The following is a 25041-nucleotide window of genomic DNA, read 5'->3' on the forward strand; positions in this document are numbered from 1 at the left end:
TTCATTAACGTTAGTCACAGAACAAGTAGCAGATTGAGCATAGCAGTGTACAGAAAGCCACTTCCACCAAAACCATTCATTTAAAACTGGTTCGGTTCTCCATAATAGCTGCATCAATTTCATATTGACGGTCTAGTTTCACTTTCATCTGTATGTTTTTAAGTATTATTGAAAATTTAGGTTCTAAATACTAATTTAGTTTCCCTGCTGATGAATATTCATGCATTTCCCATAGACACAGGAACTGTCTAATTCAAAAAAGTAGGACCACAGCACACGTACAGTACGCTGCTATCACACTTTATTAAAAATAGAAACATATATTCATAGTACTTTTCATACAGACTACAATGGTCCACTGGTATTATTTTCAAAAAAGAGATACATACTATAAAACACTCATTTGGCCTAAATCCACTGTAGAAATGTCTCAAATAACAAAAACCAAAAAAAAGTCGAAAGCAACCCCCTCGTTTCTGAGCTCATCCTGCTTCATCTCTACTGTGCATTTCTTACAACAACAACAAAAAAAACAAGACAACAGAGGCAAAAATGTAAATATGGAGAGACGGAAACAAATGTGTTTGCTTGGTGAGAGAAATAAATGCACATACAATTGAGTTTAAAAAAAGATGGCACATTTATTGCAACATAAATGTTATATACATTGTGTTTTTCTGTTGAAAAAGACAGAAAATTCTAATTTTCGTTGCCGCAGTTTTTTGATGTGCGTCGACAATACCTTTTGACACAAGAACAAATCTTTTATCAATCAACAACGGAGACTGAAGAATAAGACGGAGGTCGCACTTTTTAGGAATCTGGAGCTCGTGCAAAACCTTTTGAAGTCTGAGACTACGAGCAACAGTTCAGCTGTGTTCTTGAGATGCCATTTGTAAATTTTTTGTAATAATGGACAGGTTATGGTAAATAACCGTACATTTTACTATCTAATATAGTAAAATAAAGTAAGAAACTTTTTACTCAAAACTTTTGCTTTCAAAAATCTAGAAAGAGTAATATTTAGAATTCAAGAAATATTCTTACAGTATTATTGTATAAAAGACTAACTACAGTGAAAAATAAGCCAAATGTTTTTTTTTCTTTTGATTTTCTTTTTTTTCATATATTATACAAGGGAAAGCATCTGGGAATACAGCAAAGTCTAACTTGGCAAACAGAGGAGCAAAGAAACATAGGAAGAACGGGAATTTTTTTTTTTTTTTTTTTTAAAAAAAGAAAAGAAAAATGAAGGAAAGAGAGCCGGAAGTGACGTACATTATACCCTCAATCAAAGTCTGCCAACATGAATACAAGACCATGAATACTGAAATGAAGAACAAGGCCACATTCAGTCCGAGAATACACAAAAATTGATTAGGTTTTTGTTCTTCGCTAAAATAAAGTTGTGAAATCTTTAATATAAACTCTCGTCGTGGCATTCTTTATTCTAATTTAAGTCCTTTTATCGTACAGAACACTCTTCTGAATGTGGCAGCCTTGTTTAAGGTGTGGATAATGATAGAACACAATTTACAAAGAAATAAATGGAATATAAAGCAAGTCTTAAGACCAAAGACTTAATAAAAGGAGAAAGCATGCACACTGATAGGGAAAAACAAAATAAAGCTATGACAGATGTCTTGAAATATAAAAGAAAAATCCTGTTAACTGCTTTTGTTCATAGTCATGCTACAGTTCAATGATATTTAGCGAAATCCATGAAATGTTTAATCTGACTTTCTGTATCGAGTATATCACAACTTCGATCAAAACATCATTGAAAAGTCACCCAGAAGTTCTCTCTGCTGGCGGAAACTGGACATTATAATGCTGGAAGTCTAAAGAAAGGAGTTGTTACAACACAAATAAGCATAACTAAATTTTACTCAGAGTAACTGCGCTTAAAATTTAACGTCTTGAGATATTAACAGAAAGAAAAACTGATATGTTCATCAGGCCAGGAGAAAGTGTGGTCGTCGTTTTTTCGTTTTTTAAACTACTTCTTCATTAAGCAATCTTGTGATTAGCTGGTGGCAGAAAAATGACGAAAAAAAACCAAGCCATTCAGTGCTGACATCAGGATGTAACCGTCAGGAGGCTGAGTGTAGACAAGAATCCGCAAAAATATGTCACTGCGCACGTTTAACACTATATGGCAAAGGAACCGAAGGGCAGTGAAGTCCTTTCCTCCTTCAGTTAAGACACTAAACATATGCAGGGAATGCTAAGGTTCGCAAATAGTTTCCCCTCTGTATTTTCACTGCTCACTAGCGAGAAAACAAAAAAAGCACAACTAAATCTGAGCTTTCAGAAAAACTACAGTCTGCCATTCGTCTGTCACCTTTTGTAGACAATATTGATGCCAATGCAGTTGGGCCTGTTTTCCTACTTTTCAGTAGCACAGAAACTGATCTAAACTACGCAGAAACAAACATAGGTAGGTTTTGGTTATATGTGGCCAGTGGCAGAATGAATAAAATATAAATATAAATAATACATTCTTCTTTTAAAAAAAAAAAAAAAAAAGGGGGGGGGGGGGCCGCTTTAGTCTTTCAGTTCTAACAGCTAAACATAATTTTCAGTTGGGTATAAATATCACTCTAAACTGGCCAATAAATTAATCTCAATCTTCTCAGTGCCCAAATGTTTTCCCTCATCTCGGACTCGCCAAAGACTTCTCAGGGTGGAGTGCTCAGTTTTAACGGTGACACCGGCAAACTATAGGTCAACTGAAAAGCCGCATGCTTCTCTTTGAATTTACCAACCTTTCCCTTTAGACATACACTTTATAGCTCATTAACATAATAAATAGGAAAAAAAAGAAAGACAAACAAAAACAATTGCTGTTACAATGCATTCGTCAATTCAGTTTAGGCACGAGGCAATTTCCACATACGGTTGGAGGAGATTGCGAAGTCTGATTGTTCAGAAGCAACACACTTCTTGCAGACAGTGATATGTGCTGAAGATTTTTCTTGTAGGGGAGAAATTTGCAGATGGTCGCAGGGAGCTGGACGCTTGGCTCTTCTTCAATCTTCGGATTGGATTGTGTTAGACTCGTAGTTTTGCTTCAAGTGGTCTGTCTCCTCCAATTGGTGTCACAAACTGTGAGTCCTGTCTGTCACTGGGAAGCAAGGTCACCGACTCAAACGGGACAGAAATGATCTGCATCACTTTGACCTGGAGAGAGGAAGGGAGGAACACACTGATCAGATGAGTTCATTGGTGATCCTACACAGAACAAAACTGTTTGTCTGTATTTTAGGTTCAAGATTAGAGCCAACGATTGAGTTTAAAGCGTTAATGCTGCTGTTTCGCACATTTATATACACGTTATCCTCAATCCAGGAGTGGAGCTGAAACAACCAATCAGTATAAATTAATTAGTCAAACATAATTATGTAAGTTTTTTTTGGTTTATGTGACTGAAAAGTGAATACCAAGTTTTGGAATGTTGGTCAGGAAAAACTAACAATTTGAAGAAGATTATGAAGAACATTTTTCTTCTTTATACACCAAAGAATAATTATTATAAGTTAGACAGTACTTTAAATGAGATTAAAGTTTATTGTCATTACATAGAGTACAATTACAAAATAAAAAAAATGCAGTAAAAGTACAGTGCAAGTGCTGAGATATACAGTATGAGAAGTATTAACCGTATAAATACAAACATTACATGTAAGTAGTAAAACAAATATTTTATTAGAAAAAATGGAATTCAAAAGTGTATAAAAGATAAAATAAGAGAAAAAAAATTGTTTCAGGAAAAGATATGAACAGAGTTACTGATTTTGCCTGTGTGAGACTAAAATTATGGCTAGTTGCAGCTAGAGGTGGGAGTACCTGTCTCTGCCTCAGAGGTGGCCCATGGGGTTGGATGTGTCGGTCAGGCCTGGATGGACTCCTGTGTGGCCTTGTTGGGCGTCACTGGAGCCTCCGGACACTTTTTCCTCCTCCCTTCTCTTAAGGCAGGCTGCTTTGGGGTTCAAATTCCGCTCTGTAGGTGTCAGGGAGACAGAAAATCATATTTTCCTGCCTTTTTTTCCACATTTATTTGAACAATATTCGCTAATTTTTATTTATTTATTTATTTATTTTTTTTACAATCAAATCGGATCACAAGTAGAAAAAGTTATGTGACGTTATGCTGTATCATTTTTTACTTCAATATCATTACTATCTATGAATGTAACACTATATGAAACAAGAATGTCCTTAGTGTATTGCCACAGCTGATTTAAACAGTCCCAGTAGTTTCTATTCTGTTGGTGTGATGTTTTGGCTCAGTGTCCATATTTGGCAGGTTTGTGAATGAGCTGCCTATAAATCAGCGTGCGGCTCTGTGCACTGCACTTCTTCTCCTTCCCATAACTCCACATCAACAGTAGTCTCTCTGAAAATGAAGCAACCACCCGCGGGAATACACAAAGTGTTTTAAAGAATCTGTAGCAGTTCAGTTATTTGCGGCACTGACCTCTGACTTGCTGCTCCAAGCTAAGAATGACGGCCACAGCCTGATGGAGGATGAGCAGTTTAGTCTGGGGCTTCTCGCTTTTCAGGTGCAGCTGGCACATACGACCCAGCTCCTTAAAGGCCTCGTTGATGTCTCGCACCCTCAGGCGTTCGCGGGCGTTGTTCGCCATCCTCCTCTCACGCTCTCGTTCAGCCTTCTGCTCTGGGTTTAGGTCCTCGTCTTCAGTGATACTGTGGGAGCTAGAGAAGAAACCCACCTGTTGTTTTAACTGTTTTATGAGCAGTTACTAGTAGAGAATCACACGAGAGCTCCTTTCTCCGGGTAATCAACGGTTTCCTATTATGAGTGATTCTTTCCTCCTTCGATACAAAGTGCCCACCTAAACAAGGTTGATATTAACAAAATTTTAACCACTACTTCTTTTTAGTTATGTTTAAGTAAGAAGAGACATTACCACCATTACTCACGAGTTTCAATCCACTTAGCCAAATTGAAATCAATACTAGTGACAGCTCCTATATATAAAATAACACTCACTGACCTTTTAAGTAGATGCTACTTTTAAGTAGGTGCTTGTTTCTGCTGAGGAATTGGGAAAAAGATTTCACTGTACCCGCCAAACGTATTAATATGCTTTCTAGTTATATAAATCCATTTATTTGTCTCTGTGTTCCTTGTTGAAAAGAAGAGCCTGGATTCTGTCAGCAGAGCTACTGAAATAATTTAGTAAAAATTGCACCGATATCAATTCTGACCAAAACCCATCAACCTGACATGAAAGATTGGGGCTAGCATAAATATTAAGAATTATATATTGATAACAAAGTGAAAAATTAACCCGTTGTCCCTTTGCAAGAGATGTCATCGCTTTAAAGTTGTAGTGTAATTTTGCTCAAACTGTAACAACATCTCCTGACTGTTAAGATCGCTGCTCAGACCTTATCCTTGTTTTCTGCCATCTTTAGAGAACCTTTTTAGAACGTAAAAGTAAGTTGCTTGGCCTTGTTTATGCAATAACCACCCTGAAAATAAAATAAGACACTGAACACTTCATATATAGTTATTTATTTATCTTTGCCGGCTGCTGTTTCATTATAACATTTCTTTTAGACGTCTACTTTGTGAGCTTGTGTTTTAAGTGTGTTCTTATGTGTTGTATTTCTATTGTTGGAGCCTTGTCAAAGAGGAATTTCTGTCACCGTTTGGGACAGACAATGAAGTTAGTCTATCTATCTATCTATCTATCTATCTATCTATCTATCTATCTATCTATCTATCTATCTATCTTATCTATCTATCTATCTATCTATCTTTCTATCTTTCTATCTTTTTTCTTTCTTTCAGCTCAGCTCCTCACACCAAAGCAAACATTAGTTTAACTCTAATTTATTTCACTAGTGGAAAATGTTTTGCAGGTACTCACCTTGTGCGTGGGCCTGCTCTGGGTGTCTTCATATCTCTTTTGTCGCTCTCGTCATCTGACTTGTCGTCGGCGGAGAGGCTGTCGTGCATGTCGTCTTTGTCCTGCTTCTCCACCTTCAGCTCCAAGGTGGACGGTAGCTGTCCGGCCAGGCCTGAAGCGAGGGCTGTTGTCAGTGAAGTGAATGTAGAGGTAAGACATCCGTGTCCATGTTAGCCACATAATGAGCTGATAGATCTATAGGCTGCATCTGACCTCTGAATGTTTCCACTTGGTGGTTGAGCTCTGTGCTGGACGTGGAGCCGGCGCTGGGCAGACCTCCGTGGCTGTTGTTCAGGCTGGCAGCATCATCACCTCCCTGCTGCAACACATTCAGGAAGGACATGTGAGGGAAGGAAGCAGACACTCTCTGGAGGCAGCACATGAAACAATACTTTCAAGCAAGAGAGGAGTGTTTGCTAAGAGCCTAAAATGGAAGCACTAGACAAAAAGATTAGGGATAGTTAAATGTCGACTAACTGTTTTTGAAATTAGGCTGAAATTCTGATTGGATGCTATTTTTACTTGTATTTACTGTATCTATTCTCTTGAAAAGCTTTTTTCTTGTAAACTCAACATGATAAAGAGTCATTTCTGTAACTCTGTCATTCCCAACACCTGAAGATGCTTTGGCGATTCACTTGTGGAAAATAGAATATAAACAGTATTTTCAAACAAGACCTATTTAAAGACCCGTATATAGGCTCTTTATTTGTCTGTGTTTATGTTACATTTTGTGGCACTGCTCACTGCTGTGACATTCTCAAGCAAAGCTCTCTGTAACCACAACTGAGAACATGTCTGTTTCTCATGTCTGCAATGAGAAAAATCCTTCTGTGTTTGGTTTCGAAAGATAAAGCTAAACCCACTCCAAAGTCAACCATCTCCTTGTTATTCTGTCCACATTCATGACATAAAAATGGTCAACTCCCACTATGTTGCACCACAATGTTCTTTCTTTACCACATGTTCTCAGGCTATTTGATTTCCCCTTTGAGGACCAGGGAAAGGCGGAGAAATCGTCACTGAGGGTGGAGGGTATCTCCCCCTTTTCTTCTGGAATGTGATCCCCAGTCACTGTTGGCCTCTGTTAACCCCACCACTCAGAGATCCTCCCCTTCCTCAGCGCTACGCTAATCTTTGCTGTGCTCTCAACAGGTGTCCAAACAACTCTTTGTCTGGAGGAGGAGGAGGGAAGCCGGGGCTCTGGCAAGAAAAGAACGCTGCCATTTTCATGGCTGGGCCTGATTACCATACAGCTGAGGACCTCTATTTGGGTGGAGGCCGTGGGTTCAGACACACGTTTCCAACGATTCAGATTTCCTGGGTTGTTAAAAAGACGTGATGAAAAGGGGTGGAAGGGGGTAGAGGGCGGGGTGTCAGCCGGAGTAAAAAGCCTGTGGCTTTGCCGTGCCGAGGCTGTTGAGCCCCGTCTGAAGGGACCTCTTCCCACACAGGAAGTACTGTGTTAGTGCAGACACAGTATGTTCTATCTCACAGTCGCAGTCGGTCAACATCACTGCCACAACCCAGCTCTCTGTAACAAATACATCACACTGAGCTCCTCTGACAACCACAGAAAAATTCTTGTAAAGGGACAAAACACACTACCAAACAACTTCAGCATCAGAGTGAAAACACCCACTGACAGAAAACACACTGCCTTAACACAAACTCAAACTCTAAATACATTTAAAGTAAATTAATGCTGGCAAGAGTGCAGCTTCGACAGTCACATAAACAAAACACAAGTGAAGCCTTTCTAGTGAAGAATAAACACTAAAATGTCAAACGAAATCTCACATGAACTACATCTTTTTATTCTCCCTTCCCTGTTGTTCTAAATTTGATCTGGGATCGGAAAAAGATAGCGTTATTTAATATGTGTTTGTGTGTGTTTCATGTCAGCTGAAGGCCGGGGGTTGGGATGACAGAAAAAATAACAGAGCTAGAATTGAAAAAATAGTTGACTAACACAATAATAATTAGCAGCTATTTAAAAAAAAAAAAAAAGATTATTCATCACTTTACAAGAAAAACAGCAAACATTCTGTAAGATATGTGAGGATCAACTGTGAGGATAATTGTTAGCAATAAAGTAAAGCCACAAAAAATGTAGCAAAAAATGTTTTACATGTTTTTTTGGGCCAAGTTAAAATCTTGCTGCCTTTGTCTGATAAAAGCAAAAATAGTTATTGCTTTAGTTAAGGAAATCCAGATGGATTTTAGATGTGAATATGGATGTTATATCAATTATAATGATACACAAGAGGTTTTATTGTTTATTAGAAGAAATTACTTTAAGTAAAATAAAAAAATACATTAAAATTGTAAAACAGTGAAAGTGTTTATCCTTCAGTCTAACCTTTCCTTCTATAATTTGATTTACTACATCAGCTAACATGGCCATCCAGTCTTGTTTCTTTTGTTTGTTTTTTTAATATTGTGTGTGACCCAAATTATTTCCAAACACCTCCGGATTACAGTTGGACGAGCCGCCCCATTTTAATTTCCACTGCAGATGTGTTCAAATCTCTTGGCTCTTGAAAATGAAATACCTCAGATGGAGGATGGGTGAACACATGATGATTTATACTGAGACCTGCATTCCCCCGTTTCTCAAGAGGCTTCGACTTCAACTCTAAAAGGAGCGCAACACACAAACACGTCCTACACCGAAGCACAACTTCACTTCGTTGCGCCTGTTTTTCTCATTTCTCTTTCACCCTTGTGTATACAGCCGCTCTCAAGAGGAGGGTGAGCCTTAGGCCAGGCATTACACTTATGGAAAATATGTCAGTATAAATTCAACTGTTCATGTGTGGAAAATGTCTAGTTTTACACATGGCAGTGCACCCGCTTAGAGCAGGTGGCTGAGGTGTTTAGTGTGGTCAAGTTAAACACTGGAGAAATATGTTTTCTCACAACAAAATCAAACATCTAAATACTTATGTGAAGTTATCATACCATCGCTGCAGTCCGGCCTGGAACCAATGCAGAGGCAGGAAAGTTTGGCCCAATGGCTGTTATTGGCCCATTTTGCGCCTGTCCCAGCAGACTGTGTATGTCGCTGGGCAGACTGGTGGTGGAGCCCACTGCATGGTTCCTCAGAACGAGGATTGCATCATCCAATCTGTCCAGACGATCCTCCATTCGAGACTGGGGGGACCAGAGGGATTGAGGAACGAAGGGTTGGGGAGAGGGAGAAGAGAGGAAAAGAAGGACAGAGCAGCTTAGTATAAGCACATTAGGACAAAAATTGAAAACACTGATTGTATGAAGTGGACTTGGAAAGTTAAAAAAAACATCTGAAACATAAGATAAAGAAGGCAATTCAAATGCAAGATCAGATGAGCCATTTCAGCTTGAGTTAAAGTCAACAAATGTCCTCGCTTGTTTCTACCTGAGTAATGGACAGAGGCACTTAACAATTCACTTAAAATCTAACATCTGCACATAAGCTGATTACTTCAAGCTGGAGTGGCTACAAAAGGACACATAACATGACAATAAGGCAACAAAGGCAGTAAAAATGAAATAGCATTTTACTATGAAGAATGTAGGACTGGACGCTGAACTGTGCGTGAGAAAACAAAATGAGGAATGCAAAGATGTATGGAACACGTAATGAGTAAAGGCTCTATCTGAAAAAAAGTACCTCGCAGACATCCTTTAAGAAAGACATGGCATCCTGGAGATGCTCATGTAACTGCTGATGAACTCTGTTTTTCTGGCAAAGTCAAATAAGAATAAGACAGAATTATGAAAAAAGATCAGCCTATAAATACGACAAACACACTGTGGAGAGAGATTGGTTTTGTGAAGACACGCAAACAAGAAGGGCAGGATTTGGAAGGAAGCGCTGAGCTGCTGACCATTCACTTTGTAAGGATGAGAATGTTTTGTTGTTTGCACATTTAATAACCTCTACTACAGTACCGGTCACGTCTTCTACATTACATTTAATACAATGCACAGAAGTTTCTCTACTCCAGTTGCTACCAAGTTTTATGTTTTGCCATTTCTCTGTTGGAATAAATGATGCTGTTATTGGTAAAAACTCGGCTCCCTTACATTAATTTTATCCACTAAATCTAAGAATTATGAAGCAACCAGCCACTATAAAAGAATGCTTTGTGCATTATCAAAGTCAGCTATTTTTTACATTAGTTTTAAACTAATATAAACTGCTGTTGGCGGCCCTGTCCACTAACAAGATTAGTCATTTCAACTGTAATCTAATCCTTAAGTAGCTTCATCACTGTTCCCTCAGGCTCGTGGGACTTTCCAGTGTTCCTAATAGTTTGATTCAACAACCAGAGAACTGTGATCTGTGATTTTATTTCAACACAATTTTGAACATATCCTGAGAACAAAACATGATTTGAGCTTTCCTTCACTGCCTGCCAATGGAATTATTCATTCATCACAAACTTCAATGGAATCTTTTTTAGCTTATGAGCCTAAATTGTTGAGAAATCCTTGTAGTGAAGGCAATCTGAAGGCTCATCGTTATTTTAGCAAAAAAAAAGAAGAAAAACAAAACACATTTGAAAGAAAGCACATTTTTACACAGACTTTATGTCCCCCATGCATTCAGAACTGTTGTGTTTCCTACAACAATAGAAAGTAAAATGAAAAATAGTGAGTAAATTTCAACATATTTCATCTACGGTTTTGCTTCGCTGCATTTTAGATTAATATTAACACATTTTTACACTCGAAAGAAACTCTGACATACATTTCTGATCTTATTGGGATGGAAGAATGAACACATATTTTCCATTAGACTGCAACATAACATGTTTTTCACATTATGCTAAAGTTGGATCCTGTACATTATACCTGTATGTACATCATTTGATTAATTAGTTTGTCGAACAGCTTGCTACAAGACAAATAAATCTCCTGTTTATGTTTTTTCAGGTCACTGCTGTAAAGTCTAAGCCCATCACTGCGCTTGTCACAGTGAAAAGTTTTTGTCTTTGAACTCCGCTGCAGGTCTGACTCTCTGCCCCAAAAAGGTGACAGAAATACTGAAAAGCGACATGTTGCAGAGCTGCAGCTACAGCATGCACTACTACAACTGCGATACTGTGACTTTCAATATTGCTTTTTTATCAGCAGCTCATTTCCAGGTTATCTGATATGATTCACTTGCATTGTTACATCCACTTATCTTTAGTGGCCATGAAGAGACAAAACAAAGCTTGAGGCAGAGTGGGAGGAAACACCTACATGTTCAATGTTCTCTTCACGTACAATTGGCTGACTGAATGGAACTTTGTGATAAGACTGCTAGTGGAATGATTGTGACCTTATAGAGTCACATTTTGAATAATTATAAACAATAACTGTGTTAAAACATGGATTATGCAGCAGCAAGGTTTAGATTGCACATAATTTTTTGTCTGATAACATCCGCACTGGGTCAGACTATACATTATTTTCATGACTTGGCCGAGACCCCTCACAAACTACATGTTGGTTACCAATCAATCATAGCTTGGTGTCAGCGATCATCACCCGTAAACAAACAATGGGGTGAATTAAACTGCCTGTGTGATTGGAAAAACCTAAAAAAAGAAAATAAAATTAGCTGTGGAGGCATTTGCGGGCTGTGCTAGGAGGACAGAGTGAGTGTACCGTTGCCATGTTGTGTGTTTAAGAGCTTTTTAAGCTCATATTGGTCAAATTGTCAGAAAACATATAAGGACTCAAAAAATACTGACATGTTACGACTTTTGGTGTCCCAGATGCAGCATCAGTAGTTGTCAACCACTGTCGTGCCTGATGCACGACTGATGGTCCAGACGCCCTACATCTTTCAGGTTAACTTTTTTATACTGCTGCTATCGTGTATTGTAGAACTGAAATGACAGAAACCTGCAGTATGACTTCCAAGATGTTCTGCAAACTAGCAGCAGACGAGACAACAGGCAGCTTTTTACTCTTTGGGTTCAGAACTAAAATGGGCAATAATGTCTCTGAGAAAAAACTTTCAAACAACACCGATTCCTTGTATGTGAAAACGTACTTGGAAATAAAACAATTCCTGATTCTGATTGAGCACTTCTCTGACCAGTGAATGTATGCTTTAGTTGTTGACAATTTAGTGCAAGTACTGTTTTGCATAATCTGTCTATACTGCTACGCTATTTATCATTGAAAAATTTTTATACTTCCGTATAATGATTGCTTTACATTTAAATATTTTAAGCTATGAAATAAACTTCCAGCAGGGCATGTAAATATATGTCATGTGCGTCAGGTAGTAGCTGGATGAAATGTGATCCGTGGCTCTGGTCGCATGGCAGCAAAGGAATTCTGGAGTAGTGGTTCAGCAAACAGCTGCCACCCCAACACCAGCCCCCTTTACCAAACCCATCCCCCAACTGTCATCCGCGTCCTGGCCCACGGAGCCACGGACAGATGGCAAGCCCCAAGGGACAGGTATTGTTCAGTTTGGTTATCCCTCGACCCCCACCTTCCTCAGCAAAACATTTGTCAGACAGGAATCTCCCTGTAATGCTAGCTCAGGCCTTCATGGGCAGCTTATCTAAAGTGAGCATCCATCACATCCTGGACTCACTGGAGGACGGAGGCAGACTTACCAATGAGTGAAGGGAGTTCTCATAATTCGGAGAGGAGGGCGTCTGTCCACCAGCACGGGGCCACTGGTTGGTACCTGATGAGAGAGAAAGTGATATTTTTGTCGGCAATCCACCAATTCAGTTTGATATTAACATGGCTGATAGCTGTGTCCTGAGTACGCCGCCATCAAACTGACACGCACAATAACACGCAGTCATAACACACTGACATCCTGATTTTCTGCTTTCTTGTTGTTCTACATGAGATATTTTTATCTTTTAGGGCTCAACTGCATCACTTCCTGATGGCTGGACTGCATCCTGACATGTGAGCCAGCGGAGGGTTCGACTAACACCCACTTCCACCCAGAAATAAAGGTTGCATGTGCACATTAACAAGCATAGCAATGAGAAGCCGGAGAGCAACGTGAGCACTGAAAAGTCAGACTTTAAATACTAGTTTTCATTCGCATTTACTTTTTCCTGGAAGCTTTGACTCTATAAACACATCAGAGCGGTCAAAGTTGCAGTGTGGTTGAACAGTGTTTTGACACATTAGAGTTTTTGATGATGGAAATATATCAAGTATCTGGGTTCAATCAAGGCCACGCTCTTCCACTACATGCTAGCATTCCTGAGTTGTCATTGTAATTAGTTTTTTGTCAGACAAACACCTGGCGATGTTGTGACAGGACAGTCAGTTTCAATCAATTTGTCCCATAAAGCAACTTTCGGCACTTTCCTTTCTTTTTAAATAAAACTAAAATGCATGTTAATCACATGATCTATCCATGGAGAAAACAACGATTCTCTACATCAGAGATAATGATTTACCTTTGGCTGGGAGAAGTTCACAATGGATTCTGCACATTTATGTGAGCCAAAAAGTTAATCTACAGGCCAGCACCGGAAGGCAAATCAAGCTGATTCGATCTGGTGTAAATTAGAGAAAACGAAAAGGAATCCACATCTGCTCATCACATTTCCACCTCCGGTACATTTCTTTCTTTCCTTTTTCTGAAGCACAATAATCCACGTAACCTGCCTGCCATGTGTAGCGAGAAGCAATGCATTACAGTACAATCAAATAACCTTAATGCACTCTGACAATAATGAACCTTTGCAGCTTATTTACAGGATAGGGTGTCTGTGGCCTTTTCAGCTCAGAGCTCTCAGTGTTCTTCTGTTGTCTATAATGGTGGACCGATGCCAAACCCTGCCTACATCCCTGTAAATGGAGTCTGCTGTTGCACAATCTACACACAGAGACTCCGGTTATCTATCATTTAGTGTGATTCTAAAAATTCCTCTTGGATGCTGTTTTACACTTTTCATAATAGCACGGTGCTGAAAAATGCAGACCAGGATCATTTACAGCAGAGGGGCCGCCGATCAATGTTTTTCATTCTTAATTTAAAGAGTAATTTAAAAAGCTGCAGAGTGTAGAATGGTTTTCTGAGCCCCCATCTGTGAGCAGACTGATGTAATGTTTTTACTCCTAATTGCTCAGTGTTTGTTTTCACACACATCAAGACCTACATGGTCAGACAGAATGCAAAATAAACCACTGAACTTAACATTGTGTTTTTTTAAATTGTGCTGACAGTGAAAGACAGTAAGCACCTGATGTGTAATTCTGACTAACACTAGAAGAATCACGTCTCCCTCAAGTTCGGGAAACTGCTCAAACAAAGTTTTCCATTAATTCATTCGACTGAAATGTCTAACTAAACCTCCATGGTCTTCAGTACTCGAGTTTTCATGTTTCTTCACACACTCAGCCTTGAAAAAAGCAGACTTTAATTAACAGACTATTAAAAGTGACTTTGGAGGAGGAAATGAAAAAGTCTCTGTTCTGCCTCAGCTTTCTCCCAGGTGAGTGAGGCAGGAACTTCACATGAGCCTCTGCTGGCTGCTGGCTATGAAAAATTAGCCTGAGGCTCTGGTCCCCACGTGCACCAGAGAGAGTTAATTGAACAAAGCAGGCTTGAGTAATGTGCTGTATATTGGTGTAATCCTAATGATGAATGGATTTTACGACTAACATCAACAGCAAGCCAAATTTTGGGCCGAATAATTCGAGAAACAACATCCTTTCCCAACAATCCCAGACGTATATATATATATATTCGCCAGTAGAGTCCTACATTTCTCTTACATATGTGAATTCCATTAATAAAAATAAACGTCCAACTTCTCTGTATTTTCTTGTATATTTTGTCTGTATCATTTTTCTATAACAACTTGTCATTTATGATATATATATATATATATATATATATATATATATATATATATATACATATATATATATATATATATAAAAGCTTCTGTTATTTTGAAATTCTGAACTATGAATGCCACTGTTATGGTACCAGGTGTGGCACGCTGCACCGTAAATAGGTCAAGAGAGCCGTCACAGTCGTCCTCATCAGCTGAGTCACAGCCACCTTTCTTCACCCACTGGCTAATAAACGGGGCCTTTTGCAGCCTGTGTGTGTGTGTGTGTGTGTGTGTGTGTGTGTGTGTGTGTGTGTGTGTGTGTGTGTGTGTGTGTGTGTGTGTGTGTGTGTGTGTGTGTGTGTGTGTGTGTGTGTGTGTGTGTGTGTGTGTGTGTGTGTGTGTGTGTGTGTGTGTGTGTGTTGGGGGGAACAGCTGTCCATGGGGCAGGGCAACAGCTGAGGATGAGGGGGGCATACGTAGAGACAGCTGTCGCCACTCCATTACCACACATGACACAACTGCCCGCTATAACAACACACTGGGCTTTCCCTTACTGTCCCCCCCTCAATCTCTTTCCATTACTCTCCCGCCTCTGTCATCATGTCTGACAGTCCACGTTTTTCTAATACACGTCTCTTTTCTTTCTGTACTTAAAAACCCCATACAAACAGGAACTCCCCTTTTCTTTTCTTTTTTTAGCTGCTTTCTTAACTGCAGGAAGATGGGCCTCACTGTTTTTTAACTACTTTCTTGTTTTTGTTGCACAAAATAATTACAATTCAAAGGAAGCTTGTCTGTCCATCCTCCAAAAAGAAAAAAGTCAAGCTGACATAAAAACACAAATTACTACACTACTTGTACTTGTCGGCAAAAGCAGGATTATGAACAATAAATCTACTCCTGCTTTATTACAGAGCAGGTTGAGGGCCCTGGGCTACTATTATAACCATAAAAACAGCCTTGCAAATATGAAAAGGTTTTCAATAATTGTAATTCAAGACCCACTTCCAACTCTTTCACTGCAAGATTTTCAAATCCTTCAGCATCCTCAAAGCCAGACTATTTTTTACTCACGCCGTCATTCCAGAGCTTGTCTAAAAATTTCCATCACCTAAAAGGCACAACCTAAATGTTATTCTGACAGCACTTGTAAGCCAGATCTAAATTTATGAACATGAACAAAGACCCTCCTAAAAAGCTGAGAGCCAAAACTAGTCTGTGATGTCAGCGGGAGTCAATGTGGAGCAGCTCTCTCAGCCATGAAAATGAAGCCCGTGTTGTGCACACTGGACCAGCCAGTCAGGGATTGTTTTAAGGTGCAGGTGTGTTGTTAGGCTCAGAACAAACCCGCAACATTGTTTTCATGCTTTTCTATACAAATCACATTATTTTCAAACTTGTGGACCGCAGATGGGAAGCAGCCAGCAGATAAAATCTTTCACAAAACTCTTGTGTCTGCTCGAGATTCTTGTACACTTGAAAATTCATGCTAGTATTTTAAATAGTCATCATAACTGTCAATTTTATAAATGTGCAGCCTTAAATAAAAATAAACTAAGCTTTCTTTTTGGATGGGTTCATGTAAAAATGGCGCTAATTGTACTGGCTCAGATAAGGCATGGACAATGATTATGGCTACTCTAAAGCTAAAATGGGTATTAAATCAATAACCTAACGGATGCAGCACATAGTGAAAGTGATTTAATTAAAGTAACAGGGTCCTATTTTAGCAGTGGTCCGTTATGATTCAGTCCAGATAGTAAATTAGTAATCTACGTTAGATTACCGCGGCTTATCAATCATGTGTGTAACCGCCTCCTTTCTTAGTTTCTTTTCTTTTTTTTTTTTTTTTTTTTTTAGCAAGAGCAACATTTCATATTTCATTCTTCAGATGCATGACACTGCTGCGCCACATTTACAGTGTGATGTTACCATTTATCACCTGAGATACAGTAGAAGTACATTTTGGTGTTATGTGTTCAGGTCATGCTGACCTGCACCGTCCAGACAGTAATATCATTTTGTGGAGAAGCCTCCTTTAGTTGTTGTCATGCGTCACTGTGACTCTTACAGCTGTTGTGGAGTGATGAGGAAGGTGATGTGCCCGGATAAGAGTGAATTTATTAATCCTATATGCTCTGATTTTACACTTTGTGGAGGTGTATGTACATGTGTCCAAAACATGCCTTTTGTAAGTTGGGCATATATTAATAAAAGCTTCTTCATTAGACTGACTATTCCAGACCAAAGTCTAATTCAAACACAATCTAAAGTGTGTCCATCACTGGCTCTATACCTGTGAAAAAGCCTTTGCAATGCAGTTTTAGAAGAGTATTCTGCGGCTGGTATGTGGTGTAAGCGTTTTGGAAGTGTGTATGAGATTAAAATCCAGAGTGTGGTCTCTACCTGGCCTTCCAGACGGGGTGCCGGCAGCAGTCACCACGGTACCTGCTGAGGCAGCACCTGCTGTGGCTGTCAGAGGTGAAGGAGAGCCCACAGGTGTCGACGGATTGGATGGAAAACTACTGCTAGTGTGGTCAGGTGAGTAAATCTGTGGAAGCAGAGAGGAGGAGAAAAGTATGATCGGTCATTAATGCAAGGGCAGAATAAAAATAAAGCATAAATAACTGGTTGTTTTTGTTGTTTACGGCTGTTATCATCTTCAAGCCACAACTGCATCATCAGTTGCAGGGATGTTACTGCCAGAGATGTCATAAAAATGCTCGGTGCGTAAACATGAGCCGGTAACAGTCATCTGTGTTTCAAGCACAGCTTTGACTAAATGAATCACCAACAAATGAGATCTGATGCTCGCGTCTTGCTTGGTATCATCTTCTATAAATCTGTCAATTATGGGTGAAGATTAACACCATTTAAATCCTACTTTCAACTCTAATTAATGTGTCTGAAGGGCATATCTAAATACAACTGCTATTTACTGGTTTCAAATGTAATTCTCAGATAAACAATAAATTTAGTTTAACTGAAAACTGTTTAAAAATGATCGGTGTAACACAAATGACATGTTATATAGTCTTTTATTCTCCAGTTTACTAACTAAACTTCTAATTTAATGATCAAACCATATGAATCGCATCACACTAAGAGCTACATCACTACATTACAGATAATTTCCATCTCACTCTCAACAAGATCTGCAGATACGAGGTCGATGTTGTTCTGGCTCTAATTAAAACACACCAACAGTGAGAACTTCTTCCTGTTTGCCCTGTTTACTGCAAGATTTTGAAATAAAAAGACACGTGTTGACACAAACTTATTAAAAACCTGCAGTTTTACAGGAGCACACTTTGTTTTTCACTTGCATAAGGACTCAGTGTCATTGTAGTTATTATTCCACTGTGGCTTCAAGAAGCGCAGACGCCCAACCTGGAAACCCCGTTAAGCCAACCACAGAAAATCTCAAGGGCCACATTTCAGCCAGCAGCCAGAGACTGTATTGTGAGCCATATATCAAAATCCAGTAGTATTCAACTGTTGTTTTTTTGCATCTTTCTAAACTTTGCAGACTCTGTAAAGAAGACAACTAGGGCACATACAATGGGTTTCTGTGGGCACAAATTATGTTTGAGTTTCAAAATTTCATTGCTACAATAAAGGACAAATCACAGTAACTTTATTATGTCAGTGCATCCTCTGATAGGTTACACTGAGGTCACAGAGTTTTAGGATGACATGTCAATCACAAGGGAATGAGGAGATTACGTCTTCAGAACTTCCACTGGGATTTCATTTGTTTAAACAAATGCTGGATTAAAGCGCAAACACGTCCCTGATTTTTTTTTCCCCTTCAATAAGAGGATATTTGTGCCACAATGGAACATGTCTCAGAGAACTCAGGGTATTACGGGTGGATCCTGACTAATTAGCAGAGAAAAAACAGCAGATCCACAGAGATTTCTCCTCTAAGTTAAGATCAAATTGAGCCTGCAGGAAAGCATTCGACTTCAGCGGGGATGATAGAATGCACTCATTATTAATAATCTCCTTATTCAATCTTGATCTCGGGGCTTTAGTTTTTCAATCAACTTGCAGTATCAGGATAGAGGTTTCATTGAAGTGTGTCACTGAGTGTGGAGGAGGATCGGCCGTTGTCTAATGGCAAGAATAAGCATCTATGCTTTTCTTGCAGCATTTTCACTCTCAGACATGCAATTCAGTCCAAAAAACTGAAGAGGATTAACAGTGTGATCATTGTGGTGTCAGACACCAATAAAACTCAAAACAAATCTCCTAATATTTCTTAGTTTCTCAACAGCAAGCTGTTTATAACCGTGACTTCTGACCTGACAATATATGACTTTCTATTCTTTTCACTCACTGGCTACTAACGCTGCATTCAAAGTGAAACATGGCTCATTTTACTGGAATAAATGAAGCCCCGCCTCGTCATCAGTTACGCTCCCGCAGGCGGCATGGGGCCAATAAGCACGGCCAATTTAAAAGGGCGGAGAACAAAAGCTCTACAAAGGGGGGCCCATGGAGTTGAGCCACAGCAGTTATAAACTCCCCTGTGCCCCCTGATCCATCCAGCCACCCCCACCCTGGTCCAACCGTGTCCATTTCACTCCAGCTTTGTCATGCTAATAGAATTGAGTCTGCAAATATAAAGGACTTAATTTGTTATTACCATCCCCTGAACTCTCATATTTTGGATTCACACTAGAAAGAAATATTCCCCCAAACGAACAGCTTGCGCTGTGTGTAAAATTAAAATGCTGCTTTATATAAACCTAACATAGCAATAATCACAATGTTTATGCAACATGTTAAACGCCATTGAGGTTATTCTGTTGAAATAATAAGGATCAGACTTTTGAAAACAAAAGCAGATTTTAAGTGAAAACACAATCAGTCAAATAAATGGAAAAAGCAAATCCAAAAAACACTGCAGAGAAAGAATGTTACTCCTATGAGGCGGTATGGAGAAGAGGGAACTGGAAAAGACAAGAAACGTTCATTGTAATGTTAATTTGCACTTTTACAATTCCGTACAAGTCAAAGACATTGTCATTTTGTTTAGATTTACCCAATTCCAGCTGGGACGTTCCCCACCTGTGTCTCAGCTTAACAACACTCAATGGGTTCTCCAGATCCGGATATGCCACAGTTTTTTTTTTTGTTTTTTTTTACTGAACAGCATAAATAGTCTAAAGGATTGAACCATTAGAGGATGTCACAGATATTCATGACTCTTTTTCCAAACTGAAATATAACCTGCTGGTTTTAGGAGCATTTTCAATGTACAGATTTCTCTCTTGAATACTTTTAGTTTTATCCAGCTTAGGCTGAAAACAACAGCAAACATGTCCTCTGAGCTTTTTTAATCAGCAGTCAATATAACATTTAATTCCCCGCATGACTACAGAGGTTATCTTCTTAAGAGAAAAAGACAGACCATTATTTTATTTAGATGTGCAGAAAAACCTCCATTATTTGAGTGTGTGGCTGCACAGAACTTAGATGTAATTTTCACACTCTGACAAGATGTCAGATTTGAGGAGAAATACAAAGACTTCTTAGTAGTTGACCAAATACTTAAGATGCATTGATGCTATCCAGAACAATAATGCAATACTGACATGGAATAAATTTCCATCATAAGCCACAACTGAGTCCAACTAGTTTTAAAATCCAAATCTTGTGTAATTCTCTTTAATCAGGGAGGCATGGCATGAAGAACTGGACTCCGAGATAAAACCGGGGCTGTAACTCACCGAGGCTAAAGCCTTGCCCAGTGCATCTCCAGTCTGTGAGCTTCCAGTGGCAGTCCCCCGATTTGGAGCAGCTAGAAAAACACAGAGGGAAGCTTTGTAATAGCAAACTCAGACAAATGAGGAGTGGTCACGGTACACAAAGCAGCTGTCCAACTGCGTGACTCACTACCTTTACAGAATGGATGTTCAGCAATGATTACATCGTGGGCCAGCGAATTAGTCATTCTGAGCAGGTAGCTGAACTGTTAACACAAGAACGTACCCATGACCCCGTCGGCTGTGTTGACGGAGGAGTTGTGTGCCGCGGTGACGAATGGTGAAGTGCTGGTGTTGCTTCGGTGGAAGCTGGACATGGGAGGAAGACTGGCATTGATGTCTGGAGAGACTGAGTGTGCAGGATAATTCTGGGAGATAAAAAAAAAAAACAAAAACATGTTTATTTTTGAATATAAGTGTGTGTGTGTGCGTGCGTGCGTGCGTGCGTGCGTGCGTGCGTGCGTGCGTGCGTGCGTGCGTGCGTGCGTGGCAGAAACAGCTTGTGTATTCTCTAAATTATAATTCTCCTTTGACATCCTTCAGGCTGGGATGGAGCAAAAGTTACTGTGAGGAAAGACAGAGATAAAAGAGAGGGCAGGCAGCATCTGCAGACTCTCTGTGATGCCCTGTCATAAAGAGGGGTCAGCAGCATCGTCCCTGATAATAACCAGACAACAACTTAAGACGCACCCACCCAGTCCAGCTGTGGGAGCGGCGCTGAGCCAGTGCAGGGCCGAAAAAGAATTTACACGCTGCGCTTTTCGAACGGTACATCCTAAATCTCTTCTACATGTATGATGGCAAAACAAAGTTTCTAACAATAATTTGTCACCTGTCTATATGACATAGTACCATCATAGGGAGTGGTGCAGCTTACCAAACGGTCGTGTGAGTGCAGGCTGCTGTAGTTTCCTGACTGTGGCATGTGAGATGAAGATCCTGCGAGCATTCCCCCATAACCAGGCTGACTGATACCATTGGATGAATTCCATGGGTCAGACGAACTGTGGGTACCATCTGATGGCAATAAAAGCATAATTTTAGTTTATAACTGATCAGAAGAGAAGAAAAGGACATACTCTGACATAGTGCCAGGCAGCGGCTAACCTCCATCTCTACCCTTACAACTCAGGGTCATCCAAGGAGTAGTTTTTACTTTTGTGTCTCTCGGGACTGAAACATGATCCTTGTCCTGAACACAGCTGAGATAACATTGAAGCTAAAACCAACAAGAAGTCTATCTATGTGAGGGAGTGAGTCACACTGAAATAAAGACAGAGCACAGATTTAAAATTACGAAACACTGCAACTGCTAAAAAATGTCTGGCAACTTAGAACAAACTAAGTAGATTATGTAGTTGTATGTTACAAATTTTTAGCCCTTCAAAAAACAAAAGACAAAATGGTGATACATTACAGAATAATATTCATGACAGAAAGAGGGTGTTAATTAAAAATGTGGCAAACATGCTCTGAACTCACCAAAGAAAGTGCTTGCAAACATACTGCTGGAGGGTTTAGGAGAAGAGTAAGAAGGAGAATCTCTGTTGAAGTCTTCTGAGTTTGGAGATGGTGCATACACCTGCCAGGAGAACAGAGATGTTATTTTAAAATGGGCCAGCATTCATTTATGTGCTGCAGGATCAATTCAACTGATTATTATTTAAGCGTAGAATACCGAGGCATGACTGACACATATACTCTTGTCAAATATCAATATGTTGAAGTTTAAACTCTGCAAGTTTCATTATCTCAGTTCCCATGAAGTAAACACTTTCACCACAGTCACATTTGAGAATGTGTGTACATATATGATCTTGCATGCACAAGTATAAACACAAGTACTGCAGATACAGACCTAAAACTACATATACACACACACACACACACACACACACACACACACACACACACACACACACACACACACACACACGTTAATGACTAGCAAGTAATCAAGCTCATGAAGGGAGGAGTGGATTATCAGGAGTATTTGCATTTCAGATCAACTCAACCTCTAATGGAAGTATAATGATACCCGCTTACACGCACAGACTAAATACCTGGCAAATTACAGCACTCCCAGAGAGGCAGAAATCAAATAAGGGGTACAAAAACAGCCTGCTTTGCTTTCTTTATATTTCTACCTGTACGCTGGTGGGAGGAAGGAGAGGCACAATGGGCATGCTGTTGTACAGCTGTGAGTGTGTGCCAGGCTGGGCGGTGGGATCAAAGAGACTGAAGGCCAAACACCAGTGATGTGGTCCCTGACTTCATCCACTCCAGATGGAGGGAGCGAGGGTAAGGCAGAAAGACAGAGCACGGAGGAGGGAAGAACGGAGAAAAGGTTTGGACAAATTCTCCCTCCCACAGACATGACTGGACGACCCCTCCGTCGTGTAGCACTAATCAGAGCCAGATCTGCCAGATAGATTCCACCTGCACATTTCCAGCTCGTGTCCCCACGCTGTTCGATATAATCCCTCTTTTTATGGCCTCATTTCAAACTCAGATGTTGACAGCTCACTCCTCAAAATTGCTGCCTGATGCGTGTGGATGTAATCACGGCCATAATGGTGGCTTACTAGCTCAGGTTGTTTTGTGATAAAGCGCTGATGGAAAATATGCATCTCAACCACAGTATATCAATTAAAACATGTGAACATCGCACTGATGCAGCTTAAGTGAGACTCAGGGCTGTTGGGCTTTGCTGAGTGAGCAGGACTCCGGCGTGCTGTTGTCTGGGTGTGTAATTAAAGTGCTGTGGGAGGGGTGGAGCTCTCCTGGGTCTTCTGGCTTCCACATGTGACCAGGGTTGATAGTAGTTCCGTAGAGAGCTCAGGTTAGCCTCGCACAGGAGCCCGGGCTTTGTCTTTTGCCTCTGTCTGACGCTCAATGGGCAGCATATGGCAGCGGATAATGCTAATTGTCCTTTTTACCCTGGGCTAACCAGCCAAAGCATTAATAAACCATCCCAAACACCGGGTGCCTCATTCCGCCGGCCTATGGAAGAGAGGGCCCGCCTGGGTTTCCTTTTACAAGGCTATTAATTAAAAGCCGTCACTCACACAGATCAGCACACCAACACAGACCTACACTGGTTATTTGAACACCAGTCGGTATGGCTTAAATAAATCAGCTGTAAAGTTAAAAGCATTCATAAATTTTCAATGGTTATTGCACATACAATTACTGTAAGCGACAAATAAAGAGACAAAAATGTTAGCTTTTGATAAGCTCTGAAGACTTTTGATTTAAACTCATGGTGGGGGTTACTGATTCAGCTCTGTAACTCTGTGGTTGTGCCTCTCAACAGCGTTCTGACTCAGCTGAGTGAAAATCCTGCACAGCTTCCCACATGTCTTTAAGTCTGTGGTACCTGCTTTGAAGTTGATGTCACCCCGATTAAAATATCAAATGTTAAAACACAATCTGTCAGCCACCACAAAGAAAGTACCATCATAACAGGAAGGGAAAGGAAATTTCAAAACATATATATGTGCAAGCGAGGAAAAATCAGGCTAATGGCCAAAAAGCTCAAAGAGAAGAGTTCAAACACTCTTAATGGCGTGTCCTGTTTTTGTACGGTATGTCATTACTTGGAATTGAACCATATCTCTGGGGGATGTTGTTTCAAGTCCAAATCTTGCACACTTACAAGGCTTAGTGTGCATGAAAGATACAATGCCTCTTCAAACTACTACTCTGCTCAGCCTGCTTAGAGAGGCCATTCTTAAGTATTTGTGTGTGATACCTGCCAATGCTTTTTGGATAAAGTAGGGGCTTTACTATTTTCATGCATAAATCTGTGACATAAAATGCACAAGGGCCAACTTAAGTAATAAAAACTCACACACATAAACAAATGAATGCTTTAGAGATGCAGTCATAGTAGAAGTAAACAATCAGCCACATGGAGTAAACAGCCGATGAGTACAGACGGAACTGAACAGAATAATGCAGTGTATTCTGTTATATCATCTGTAATCTGCCGTCAATCCCATCAACCACCTTAAAACGTTTTACTAACCAAAATCACAAGACATGAATTGTAAAGTAGTGAAATCTTGCATCCAAGTGTCTTTTCTGACAGCACAGCAGCCAGTTTGGTGTCATGTTCTTTAAAAATAGAGCAACCACATAGCAGAATAATACCTTCCAGTTGTTAATGCCACAAAAATTTGGCTTTGGCATCAATACAGCCCCACTAACTAATCACAACATGTGTATCGTGTCCTTACAGTGCATGATAAGTCCACACCACCCACAGTCTGACTTTGTGTTGGACATGCAGTTGAGCATTCATGCTTCAGTGCAGCAACACACGTGCACACTTGGGGGACCCACGGATTAGCTTCTAGAACGCATGATATAACCTGTTGCGCCACAAAAACAACAACAGGCACGTCCCACTTTGAGGAAAATATGCAGCATCTTTTGCGTTTCTTCGGATCTAATTTTCCACTTGTAGAGGAGAAGATTTCTGTAAAAGCCAAACATGAAGACATGAAA

General features: G+C 40.0%; 1 protein-coding gene across 8 annotated transcripts in view; it reads right to left on the reverse strand.

Annotated features, from left to right (window-relative positions):
* Positions 1 to 284: 284 nt before the first annotated feature.
* tcf12 (transcription factor 12) overlaps positions 285 to 25041 on the reverse strand; it is an 83723-nt gene continuing 58966 nt past the window's right edge. For 3 of the 8 annotated variants that reach the window (XM_055017348.1, XM_055017325.1, XM_023285217.3), the window contains 13 exons: positions 22012 to 22111; positions 21407 to 21546; positions 20756 to 20897; positions 20494 to 20564; positions 17162 to 17306; positions 12554 to 12627; positions 9598 to 9669; positions 8907 to 9098; positions 6156 to 6261; positions 5904 to 6066; positions 4481 to 4719; positions 3850 to 4003; positions 285 to 3183 (listed from right to left, as the gene is read on the reverse strand). In XM_055017348.1, the coding sequence (XP_054873323.1) occupies positions 3861 to 4003; positions 4481 to 4719; positions 5904 to 6066; positions 6156 to 6261; positions 8907 to 9098; positions 9598 to 9669; positions 12554 to 12627; positions 17162 to 17306; positions 20494 to 20564; positions 20756 to 20897; positions 21407 to 21546; positions 22012 to 22111 (1587 nt within the window). In that variant the 3' untranslated portion in view covers positions 285 to 3183; positions 3850 to 3860. The remainder of the gene's footprint in view (positions 3184 to 3849; positions 4004 to 4480; positions 4720 to 5903; positions 6067 to 6155; positions 6262 to 8906; positions 9099 to 9597; positions 9670 to 12553; positions 12628 to 17161; positions 17307 to 20493; positions 20565 to 20755; positions 20898 to 21406; positions 21547 to 22011; positions 22112 to 25041) is intronic. The other 5 variants (XM_055017402.1, XM_055017382.1, XM_055017365.1 and 2 more) reach the window with 5 other exon arrangements.

The sequence above is a fragment of the Amphiprion ocellaris genome, chromosome 1 (genome assembly GCF_022539595.1).
Source record: "Amphiprion ocellaris isolate individual 3 ecotype Okinawa chromosome 1, ASM2253959v1, whole genome shotgun sequence".
In the NCBI taxonomy this organism is placed as follows: domain Eukaryota; kingdom Metazoa; phylum Chordata; class Actinopteri; family Pomacentridae; genus Amphiprion; species Amphiprion ocellaris.